Genomic DNA, 12805 nt, shown 5'->3' with positions numbered 1-12805 from the left:
GCAGGTGCTGTACCGTTGAGTACTTTGAAGATTAGACAGTATAGTTTGAATTGGATTCTGGCTCTAATCGGTAGCCAATGTGAGTCTAGGTAGGCGTTAGTTATGTGGTCATATTTTCCGAGGGAATAGATTAGTCTGAGAGCTGTGTTCTGAATGGTCTGTAGTTTTTTGATCATTTTTGTAGGACATGGTAGATATAGGATATTGCAGTAGTCCACAAGTCCTAGTACCAGGGATTGTTTTTCACACCCTCTGATAACCCTTCTTGACGTGTGCAAAGAGTTTGTAATTCCTCTTCATGTAATCAGGTCCCAGGTACTGCAGATAGCAAATATGAGTATCCATGATGAATTGAATACACTTGGAATACTTCTTAAAGCCACTGGGAGCTTTTACTGGGGCATATCCAGGAAAACAGCCACAGTGAAATCAAAGAATTATGAAAAATTCACCCAGCCAAATGCCTGAGGCCTAAGAGGAGCAAAAACTTTAAAATGGTGCTGTAAAACGTAAGGCAAACAACAGCTACAGGACTTGCACAGAAAAGGAAGCAAATTCTGCCCAAGAACATTAGACACAGTTCTCAAAATGTGAGCTGAGGAGAGCTAAGAAGTATGGCTGAACTGCTGCATGGGAATAAAGGACTGGTTACTTAGAATCATAGAAGATGACGGCAGATAAGGGCCATAGCCCATCAGGTCTGCCCACTCTACTGACCCACCCCCAAGTCTACTATCCTAGGGATCCCACTCCTGGTGACAGGTTCCCTTGGCTTAACCCTCTAAGGGATCCCACATGGGCATCCCATTTGCTCTTAAATTCTTGCACGCTGTTTGCCTCGATCACCTGCACCGGGAGCTCGTTCCAAAGATCAACCACTCTCTCGGTGAAGAAATATTTTCTGGTGTCGCCATGAAATTTCCCGCCCCTGAGTTTGAGCGGATGCCCTCTTGTGGCTGAGGGTCCTTTGAGAAAGAGAATCTTTTCTTCCATCTCGATACGGCCGGTAATATACTTAAACGTCTCGATCATGTCTCCTCTCTCCCTACGTTCCTCGAGTGAGTACAGCTGAAAATTTTTCAGCCTTTTCTCGTACGATAGATCCTTGAGCCCCTTGAATCTTGGCTTCTCTGACTGCCGCTTTGACTGCTTTAGACCTGGTCAGATAATCTTCTTTTGTCACCCTGTTTCCTGTATGCTTTTATTTCCTACAAGCATACAGGAAACAGGGTGACAAAAGAAGATTATCTGACCAGGTCTAAAGCAGTCAAAGCGGCAGTCAGAGAGGCCAAGATTCAAACAGAAGAACAACTAGCGAAAAACATTAAAAAAGGGGATAAATCCTTCTTCAGATACATTAGCGACAGGAAACAAAACACAGATGGGATAGTACGTCTCAGGAAAACAGACGGGACCTATGCAGAAACGGATTCTGATAAAGCCAAACTACTAAATGAATACTTTTGCTCAGTCTTTACTTGTGAGGCGCCGGGGACCGGTCCACAACTGCAGGCAAGGCAAACCTCGGAAGACCCGTTTCAAAACTTCAAGTTTACACCCAGCAGCGTCCATGGTGAACTATCAAAACTCAAGATGAACAAAGCCATAGGACCGGACAATCTACACCCCAGGATTCTTAGGGAGTTGTGTGATGTCCTGGCGGAACCGCTATCCGTGCTGTTCAATCTTTCCCTAAGTACCGGAAAAGTCCCCATGGACTGGAAAACAGCTAACGTCATTCCATTGCACAAAAAAGGTTGCAGAACGGAGGCTGCGAATTACAGACCGGTCAGTCTCACCTCAATAGTGAGCAAACTCATGGAAAGACTTATTAAACAAGAATTAGATACGATCCTGACCGAGGAGAATCTACAGGATCCCCAACAGCATGGATTCACAAAGGGAAGGTCCTGTCAATCCAATCTGATCAGCTTCTTTGACTGGGTTACAAGGAAACTGGATATGGGGAAGTCTCTAGACGTCGTGTACTTGGACTTCAGCAAAGCTTTTGATAGCGTCCCGCACCGCAAATTGTTGAGCAAGATGACTTCGATGGGATTGGGAGTGATATTGACAACATGGGTCAATGACTGGTTAAGCGGTAGAATCCAGAGGGTGGTGGTTAATGGTATCCCCTCCAATACATCGGAGGTGACCAGTGGAGTGCCACAGGGATCGGTCTTGGGACCAATCCTTTTCAAAATATACATAAGAGACCTGACTCAAGGGCTTCAAGGTAAAATAACACTATTCGCCGACGACGCCAAACTATGCAACATAGTAGATAACAGCACCTTACCCGACAGTATGGAGCAGGACCTGCTCTTATTGGGACATTGGTCCTCGACTTGGCAGCTGGGCTTTAATGCCAAAAAATGTAAGGTCATGCACCTTGGCAGCAAAAACCCATGCAGAACTTACACTCTGAATGGTGAGACCTTAGCTAGGACTAGGGAAGAACGTGATTTGGGAGTAATCATTAGTGCAGATATGAAAACTGCCAAGCAGGTGGAGAAAGCTGCATCCAAGGCTAGACAAATGGTGGGATGCATCAGTAGAGGTTTCGTCAGCCGGAAGCCCGAAGTCATAATGCCCCTGTACAGATCCATGGTGAGACCTCATCTTGAATATTGTGTTCAATTCTGGAAACCACATTATCAAAAAGATGTGCGGAGAATCGAGTCGGTTCAGCGAATTACCACCAGGATGGTCTCGGGACTCAAGAACCTCCCATATGAGGAAACACTGAATAAACTGCAACTATACTCGCTCGAGGAACGTAGAGAGAGGGGGGACATGATTGAGACTTTTAAATATATCACGGGCCGCATCGAGGTGGAAGACGATATCTTCTTTCTTAAAGGACCTTCAACCACAAGAGGTCATCTGCTGAAAATCAAAGGTGGGCAATTTCATGGCGACACCAGGAAGTATTTCTTCACTGAAAGGGTAGTCGATCATTGGAATGAACTTCCATTGCAGGTGATTAATGCCAGCAGCGTGCTCGATTTCAAAAAGAAATGGGATATGTATGTGGGATCTCTAGCCGGGTGAAGTCTGGGGGTGGGTCATTAGCGTGGGCAGACTTGATGGGCTACAGCCCTTTTCTGCCGTCATATTCTATGTTTCTATGTTTCTATGAGACCATCCTGGTGGCCATCCGTTGCACCGACTCTACTCTCAGCACATCTTTTCGGTAGTGTTGAGAGTAGAGTCGGTGCAACGGATGGCCACCAGGATGGTTTTGGGGCTCAAGGATCTATCGTACGAGGAAAGGCTGAAAAATTTGCGGCTGTACTCACTCGAGGAACGTAGGGAGAGAGGAGACATGATCGAGACGTTTAAGTATATTACCGGCCGTATCGAGATGGAAGAAGAGATTCTCTTTCTCAAACGACCCTCAGCCACAAGAGGGCATCCACTCAAACTCAGGGGCGGGAAATTTCATGGCGACACCAGGAAATATTTCTTCACCAAGAGAGTGGTTGATCCTTGGAACGAGCTCCCGGTACAGGTGATCGAGGCAAACAGCGTGCAAGAATTTAAGAGCAAATGGGATGCCCATGTGGGATCCCTTAGAGGGATCCACCTTTAGAGCAGCAGGAGAGAAGGCGCACATGTGGGGTGTAATGTAGAGAATGAAATAAGAACTCAATTTCCCCGTCCTGTCCCCACGAGTTTTATTGCTGTCCCTGTCTCTGCCCCATTCCTCTAAGCTCTGCTTTATCCGCACAAGCTTCAAACACTTATGATTTTAAAGTGTTTGAGGCTTATGCAGATGAGGACGGAGCTTGTAGGAATGGGGCAGGGACAGGAAAACATCTGTATCCACAGTTTTTGCTTTCATTGGTGGATTGTTTTCACTGTGGATCATTGGGTCTCCCCATTTTTCTTTGAGGTTCTGTCAGATGACATCAGCCAGTTTTAAGATCCTGCTTGTCCTTGGAGAAAAGAAACCCCAAAAGGTTCCTGTTTAAATAAAAATGAAAAGCCAAAGCTGAAAGGCTTGCACTAGGGCAGTCCCTAGATATTTCACCCACAAATGCTGGCTCTTGGAAAATAACATACATTGCAAAGAAAGATAGATTCCACCTTGTTGATTATCTTTACTTGCTTGGTCCCCCTTAAATTTAATACAAAGAACAGATTAAAATTAAACTAATCCATCTCTAGCAAAGAGGAATTTTAGAAGCTGTTGTTACCTACCTCTGTCTTTTCTTCTCTCCGAGTCTCTATCACGGTGCCTATCCCTCTTCCGCTCTTTATCTTCTTTTGAGGACGCATGCACACCGTGTTCTCGCCTCTCCCGTTCCCTTTGTCGGCAGCGATCCAAGAATTCATCACTAACTCCTCCAGTGTAGGAGGGTGACTCCGTCTGCACTGAGCGATACTGCCTACGGAAACAACATAGGGGAGGTAGTAGGTTTCAAGTTTCAAGTTTATTCAAAATTTGTTGAATCGCTTATTTAAATTTACTAAGCGATTTACAAAAACAAGAAAAATAATACAAATACAAGGTTAGTTAAACTTTAATACAATGTTAAAAAGAGAAAAAAAAAATAAAATAAAATAAAATAAAATTGAGTTAAAATTATACAGACTAACAGACACATAAGGAAAGAAGGTTGTTACATTAGCCACCTAACTATATTTAAGCAAGTGCCTGGCAGCAGGACTATTCCTTGGAGTGTATCATAGCAGCTCTTGTTCATGCTTTGGATGTTTGCAATGAAATGATACTGAACGTCATTTGCACAAGCCTCGAACACTTATGATTTTAAAGTGTTCAATTTCTCCTTCGACTCCATCGGTCCCCAGTTTATCTTTATCGAGCTAAAATTAGTCCCATGGATACTTGTCTCAAATGTACACAACCATCGGCTTCTTTGGGACATCAATTTTGGTCTTGCCCTCTGATTCAGGGCTTTTGGACTCAGCTGCAACAACATATTACCTCTATGTGGCCCTGAGATGCTATTTACCTTGGAACACCTTCCTTGAGTGTCCCCGAAGGGCTTTCGGGGATTCTTGGAGAGGGCCTTCTTGCTGGGGAAAAAAACTATTCTTCACTGTTGGATTGTATTAGACTCGCCAACCTTGTCGCATTGGCATACCCTCATGCTTCATCAGGCTTCTATGGAGTGTCTTTCTTTGCCAGCTTTGGATTCACCTAGGGGACGTATTTATTGCTCCATTTGGGAGCCCTTCTGGCTTACTTTAACTCACAAAGCTCGAAGTAATTTGTTGAACCCATGACTTTTCCTTTTTCTGGAAGATGGATTTCATTCCATTCTTACTGTGGAATTTGGGCGGGGGGTGGAGGGGTGGGAGGAGTGCATTTGTTCTGTTATGCTGTACATTTCCTGTTCTTGAGATGCCTGTTTATTTTGAAAATTTAATAAACATATTTAAACATAAAGTGTTTGAGGCTTGTGATGATGACGACAGAGCTTAAAGGGATGGGGCAGGGACAGAAATTGCAGGGATGGGGACAATTTGTCCCCATGTCATCCTCTATACCACACTTCAGATGTTTAGGGGACTGAAGAAAGTCTGAAGGGAAAAACAATATTCTAGAAGACCTGACTTTGTATTCCAAACCTGAAATTTCAATATGCTTATAAAATTGGATTATATAAATAAGCAAGTTTTAAATACAATAAGGTAAGATTTTGCTCTTCGGGATGCCCCGCTCATCTAAATGAACCTATCCACATGCATGAAATCCACACTGTTCTAGATATAATTTATTTTCAATTTGATATACCACTATTAGGCAGCCCATCAAACATAGTGGTTTACAGAATATGCAAGTCTAGAGAGACATAGGAATGGAGCAAGGAAGTTATAATTTATCTATAGCAGAGATAATAGAGAGACTATTTATTTCTCAGTACTTCTATAGTGCCTTTAACTGCCACATTGTGGATCAAAGTGGTTTAAACTAAACTAAACTAAACCTTAGGTTTGTATACCGCATCCTCTCCACAATCGTAGAGCTGGCACGGTTTACAGGAGCTGGGATAGAAAAGGAACCCCAATGAAGGGTTATAGACCTTAGTATAAAGAATGTTTACAATCTCTCTTCAATCCATCAATGCTTTCTCATTGGGATCTATGAAGAAAACTATCTGAAATAAGTAGGTCTTTAACTTAGCCTTAAAAAGTGAACAACAGCATCCATAAAAGATATCAAAGGGCCCCAGATTAACTTAAATCTTTGATCCTGTTGATAAATTGCACACACATCTAGGGGGAGAGAGGGTGGGAGAGGGATATTTATGTCATGGTGGGGTAGGGGGTGAGGGTTGTATCTTGCTGTGGGGATTTTGATTGATTATAAATGCATATATGAATAATGCTGTTTGTGCTACTGTACTGCATTTTTGTTAACTTTGGAAAATTAATAAAAGATTTAAACAAAAAAAAGTGAACAACAGGATTCTAATTGTGCTCATGTAAGTAGTTCCAGAGACACTAAAAATGGAATGACGGATGGAGATAAACCAGTAAATTCTGATATGGAAAACATAGAAGTCTTCATGATGTTATGGTACTAAAGATATCTAAAAAGGGAAGCAAGAGTTCCAGATTAACTTTTGTGCACCAGAATTAATCATTCCCATTTGATTCTATATTGATCAGGAAGCCAATTTTCTTCTATAAGCAGAAGACTAATGTGATCCCACTTTCTTGCACCTTTTTGAGTTTTATTGCGGTATTTTGTAATAATTGCAAACACTGGGAGTTCCATATGTTGGATCCCCGAGAATTGAACTTAAAAATGTTATATGTAGGGGCGTGGCTTGGCGCACGCATAAGATGGAGGAGTGATCGTGACGCTTCTCTAACCCGGGCAACAGTTTGAAAGTATTGAAAGGTTTTGTTGATTTTTTTCTTACCCGCTGTGTCAGATTTAGTGCGGAAGCATGGCTAGTACACGGCAAACTAAAAATGAATCGGCTTATGCGGCAGGAGGAGCGGCGAAACGCCAAAAACAAGAACAGATGACGCCATCAAAGGTTCCTCTTCCGGGAGACGAAACGGAAGTTTTAAATAAAAAGGAAATAATGACCGAAATCCGGTGTATAAAGCAGATGCTGCAGGATAATGTGAACAGCATAACTGAAGTGAAAGAAGTGTTAAACTTAAACCGGCAAATGGAAGTAGCTAATAAGCAAATGACGACTTTAGAAGACAAGATGGAGAGATTGGAACTCTGAGATACGATGCAAAAATGACAGTTTAACTGTGCAGGAATTAAAGAAACAACTTGAAGAATATGAAAATAGAGGTAGAAGAAAGAATATAAAAATTATTGGATTAGCTGAAAATTTGGAAGGGGTTAATGCTGTCCAATTTCTAGAAAACCTTCTGCCTAAACTATTACAGTTAAACTTAAAACATCCCCTAGAAATAGAATGAGCACACAGGATTCCATTAAAACAGTCAGCAAGTCAAGTGAGACCAAGACCTTTGATCTTTAAATTACTGAGATTTCAGCAGGCTTTAGATATTTTAAACTTAGCCAAAGCTGACAGAAATTTAAATTATAAGGGGTCCAAACTGTTGTTTGTGCCTGATTTCGCTAAGAACATGGCGAATACGAGAAAGCAATTCCTCATTCTGAGACCTCAATTGAAAGAAAAAGGATTTAATTATGGATTGTATTACCCTGCAAAAATGAGAGTAACAAGTGGAGATAAATCCTTATTTTTTGAAGATCCGGAGAAGTTAAAAGACTTCTTGTTAAATTCTGAGCCAATGTCTATTTAAAACAAATTAACTTGAACAACCTGGACTTTGTAATTGTCATGTAGGTTTTGGGAAAATCAATCAACAAAAGATTAGGATAAAAATAAAATGGAAAGTGTGTTCTGCAGTTTTCTGAGAGGCTTTTCTTTCTGTTGTGGAAAGTGAAGATCATCTGGAAAAACACTCAGTCATGCTTATGAAGGAATACATAAAAGAAAGATAATGAAGAACAGAAGAAATTTATGAAAGAAGTTTCAAGATTTGGCAATGAGTATGGACTGATAAGTACAAGATCTCTCTTAATTTATGAAAAGCAAGTACAGAATTGTATCTGGGAAAAGTATTGGAGGAGATAGAAAATGAAAATGTTCATATAAATACTTTGAATCTACAGAAAAATGCTTGGCCAGGAACAGTTATAATTCCAAAAATTTTAAAGACTTCAAAGAATAGATAATCAAAAATAAAATGTTACAAAAGATTGGAAACAGTAAAAGATGTTCTTATTTAAGAATGGATCCAGAGTGTTTAGGTTTAAGTAAAAGTTGGGACTTTATAAAGAAAATGATAAAGAAGTCTCTTCATACTGAAATTGACATTTTACAGATGAAAATATTTCAGAACCTGAACAAGTGACTTACCAAGAATTAGAAGCACATTTGTAATGTACCATTTGACTAATTTGGGCTTTTATTTTTAAGAAAGTAATTCTAATATACTTAATTTTTATTTGTCAGGTTGTGTAATTGCATATACTCATTTTTGAAACGATATTATATGGTTTTTTGAATATGACTTTATTTAAGAAGTTGACTTTAGTTAAATAAATTTAAGGAGAAGACTAATCTGTAATGAATTTAAAAGTTTTTACAAAAATTATACTTTTTTTATTTTTATTTTTTAAATTCATTTTATATAATAAGATGTTATGTAAATGTCATGAATTGTCTGAAACATTAATTATTATTAGGTGTAGACTAGTGGTCTCAAACTCATACCCTTTGCAGAGCCACATTTATATTGGTGGGTACTTGGAGGGCCGCAGAAAAAAATAGTTAATGTCTTATTAAAGAAATGACAATTTTGCATGAGGTAAAACTCTATAGTTTATAAATCTTTCCTTTTGGCTAAGTCTTAATAATAATATTGTAATTTATAGCTAAAGAGACATATGATCAAGAAACTGTTTTATTTTACTTTTGTGATTATGATAAACATACTGAGGGCTTCAAAATAGTATCTGGCGGGCCGCATGTGGCCCCCGGGCCGCGAGTTTGAGACCATTGGTGTAAACTGAAAGTAATGAGTTAAATATTCAGTTTGATTCAGATTATACTTTAAATAACAAAAGAAGCATGGGGTTTAATTTCAGATATATGAATTTCTTTTCGAATTATTTGTTACTAATTTAGGAGGAAGAGGTTAAAACAATAATTTCAAGGAAGGAAGATATAATTGTTGTTTAATGGTGTTTTATTTGATGTTCTAGGGAAAATTTACATGATTGATTTAGAGACTAAAGTTATTATTTATAGTAATGGTTTAGATGGATGGTAACTTCATTTTAATGAAATATATATTATTTGAAGGAAAAGATGTTTTAATGTGTATTGAAAAAGTCAGTGGAATAGTCAAAAAGGAGTTAATATTTCTGCATTTTGGGATGGTCATGGTAAAACTCAAAAGGATATACAAGAAAGATTTGAATTATTTAATAGAAGTTAAATTCCATTATATGAAGTTGTTCTATAGAGATGATTAACTAATTTTACTTACAGGATTTTAGAAAAGGGAAAAAGGAAAAAAGAAAAAAAGGAAAAAAAAAATCATATGCTATCTTTTTAAATTATGAATTGTTTAGTAAGAAAGATGATTCTTATCTTTGACTTTAAAGATTCTATAAATTTAGACTTAATTTCTACTGAGTAAAATTTTACTAAATGGTAAAAGTAAATTGATTTAATTTAATGTCAATGTTAATTTGATAGGCATGTAAAAATAAAATAGTTTTTATGATGAAAGTTTAAGGGTTGTTTTATGACTTGTCTATATAATAAGGATCATATATATATAATTTATTTTGCAAAAGATTGTAAAATATTTATGGTAATGATAAGATATGATTTGGAAAACTTGATTTAATTGGAAAATTTTTAAAATGGGTTTTATGAAAAACTTCTATACTATAAACAATTAAGAATACATTATGGCAAGGGTTTATAGTGGGATTACTTGTTTCATAATGCATTATGAATAAATCTAATATTTTCAAATATTGTAAGAGAAAGAAATGATGGAATGTTGCCTGGGGGTATTGTGATTACTAATCCTATGTGTGTTCCAAGGCAATCAATTTATGTGGGGGGTGGGGGAGGAAAAGGGAGGGGGGCTTTTTCAAAATCAGGGATGGGAGGATAGGGAATGATGGGACTGAAGAAGATAAATTTAATTTTTCATTGGTTATTATCTGTGTAATGGTGTCTAATCATATTAAATTTAATAAATTTAAATATCATTGGTGGATTATACATTTGGAAGTAGATGGAGATTAAGATATTTTCATTGAATGTCAATGGCCTTAACCATCAAATAAAAAGGAAAAAAAATGTTAGCTACCCAAGAAGGTAGTCCAGTTCCTAACAAAGTGGAAGCCCTCCTCCTCGCACCATCTCCTCAGCCAAAAGTTAATTGATTGTAGTTCGCTCTGTCTCTTTGTGTCCGCTCTCGGTACTCAGAGATCCTGCCAGTACCGAGAGCGGACACAAAGAGACAGAGCGAACTACAATCAATTAACTTTTGGCTGAGGAGATGGTGCGAGGAAGAGGGCTTCCACTTTGTTAGGAACTGGACTACCTTCTTGGGGAAGAACAAGCTCTACAGAAAAGATGGACTGCACCTTAGCACAGCTGGGACGAGGATGCTGGCACGCAACGTCCAGAACGTCATAGACTTGGCTTTAAACTGAGAAGAAGGGGAAAGCCGATAGTCGACCTGACCTCGACACATCGGACATCAGTACCTGACAAAGGTACTGAACTGGGACAGTGTAAAAGAGGACTCGGGTCTGAGGGTGTATGGGTTGAAAAAGGACCTAAAGACGCATTGCAGGGATCGAGGGCACAAATGGACCAGGTAAGCGGCACCAACACAGAACAACAGGAAACAGAGGGGCAAAGTCATTGTGAAAAAGAGCCCAGGACGGAGTGGGAACTAGGAGAGCAGGAGGCGCAGGGGAAACAGGCAGAGGACGTCACACACACACAACAGGAGGAGGACGAAGCTCAGGAGCTGGCAAACCATGAGGGAAACTACAGGAATACCAAAGCACAAGGGAAACAAAAAGAGAGGACTAAAAACTGGACTCTTAAACTGCCTATACACAAATGCTAGGAGCCTGAGGGCCAAAATGGGAGAACTGGAAATCACAGCCAGCAATAAGGACCTAGACATAATTGGAGTCACAGAAACGTGGACAATCAATGGGATGTGGCCATACCAGGGTACAAACTATACAGGAAAGACAGGACACATAAAAAGGGTGGAGGAATAGCGCTGTACATAAAAGACTCCATACCATCAGCCAGGACAGAAACAACAGTACGGGCGGATGGCCTGGAATCACTATGGGTTAAGCTACAGGGAGGAGCAGGAGCAGACATTAAACTGGGTCTGTACTACCGCCCACCTGGACAACCGGAAGAAATCGACCAGGAGATGGAGGCTGAACTGAAGCAGGTATGCAGAAGCGGAAATGTGGTGGTGATGGGGGACTTCAACCATCCTGGGATAGACTGGAGTATTGGGCACTCAAACTGCGCAAAAGAGACAAAATTCATAGAAGTCACGAGGGACTGTTTCATGGAGCAGCTGGTCACGGAACCAACAAGGGGCGATGCCACTCTTGACCTAATCTTCAACGGACTAGGGGGGACAGCAAAGGAGGTGGCGGTATTACCCCCACTAGGTAACAGCGATCACAACATGATCCAGTGCAGGCTTGAAATTGGATCATCAAAGAGGAAAAGAACCACAACGACGGCACTCAACTTCAAAAAAGGAAATTATGATGCCATGAGAAAAATGGTGGGAAAGAAGCTCAAAGGCAACATAGGGAAGAAGGAATCCATAGAAAAAGCCTGGACCTTATTCAAGGAGACTGTGCACGAAGCACAAAGCATATGCATCCCCAAGTTTAGAAAAGGGTGCAAAAAAAATAGAACAAAAAACCCAGTGTGGATAACAAGTGCAGTGAAGAAGGCGATAAGCGACAAGAAAGCATCGTTCAGAAAATGGAAAAAAGACCAAACAGAGGAGAACCAAAAAGGGCACAAAGAACACCAGAAAGAGTGTCACCGAGTGATTAGAAAAGCAAAAAGAGAATACGAAGAGAGACTGGCAAAGGAAGCAACAAACTTCAAGTCGTTCTTCAGATACGTCAAGGGGAAGCAACCGGCGAGAGAAGAAGTGGGACCATTGGACGATGGAGACAGAAAGGGAGTTGTAAAAGAAGAGAAAGAGATAGCTGACAGGTTAAATGAGTTCTTCACGTCAGTCTTCACGATGGAGAATATAACCACCATTCCAGAACCCGAGGAGATCGTAATAGGAGACCAAGACGATAAGCTGGTCTATTTAGAGGTAAGCCAAGAGGATGTACTCAAGCAGATTGACAGACTAAAGAGCGACAAATCGCCGGGTCCGGATGGCATTCACCCAAGGGTACTCAAGGAACTAAAAGACGTAATAGCGGAGCCACTTCGACAGATATGCAACCTATCCTTAAAAACTGGAGAGATCCCGGAGGATTGGAAAATAGCAAATGTCACGCCCATCTTCAAGAAGGGCGCAAGGGGGGACCCGGGAAACTACAGGCCGGTGAGCCTGACCTCAGTCCCGGGAAAGATGATGGAGGCACTGATTAAAGACAGCATCTGTGAACACATCGAAAAAAATGGGCAGCTGAAACCGAGTCAACATGGCTTCTGTAAGGGTAGGTCATGCCTCACAAACTTATTGTACTTCATTGAGGGAGTGAACAGCCAGGTGGATA

At 40.2% G+C, this 12805-nt stretch overlaps 1 protein-coding gene across 3 annotated transcripts in view; it reads right to left on the bottom strand.

The window, feature by feature from the left end:
- DHX38 (DEAH-box helicase 38) overlaps nt 1-12805 on the bottom strand; it is a 370469-nt gene that overhangs the window by 335907 nt on the left and 21757 nt on the right. For all 3 annotated transcript variants that reach the window (XM_033942501.1, XM_033942499.1, XM_033942500.1), the window contains exon 2: nt 4207-4394. In XM_033942501.1, coding sequence (XP_033798392.1) covers nt 4207-4394 — 188 coding nt within the window. The remainder of the gene's footprint in view (nt 1-4206; nt 4395-12805) is intronic.

Source organism: Geotrypetes seraphini, chromosome 4, assembly GCF_902459505.1.
Source record: "Geotrypetes seraphini chromosome 4, aGeoSer1.1, whole genome shotgun sequence".
NCBI classification, from domain to species: Eukaryota; Metazoa; Chordata; class Amphibia; order Gymnophiona; family Dermophiidae; genus Geotrypetes; species Geotrypetes seraphini.
This window is presented reverse-complemented; position numbering and strand designations above follow the sequence as displayed.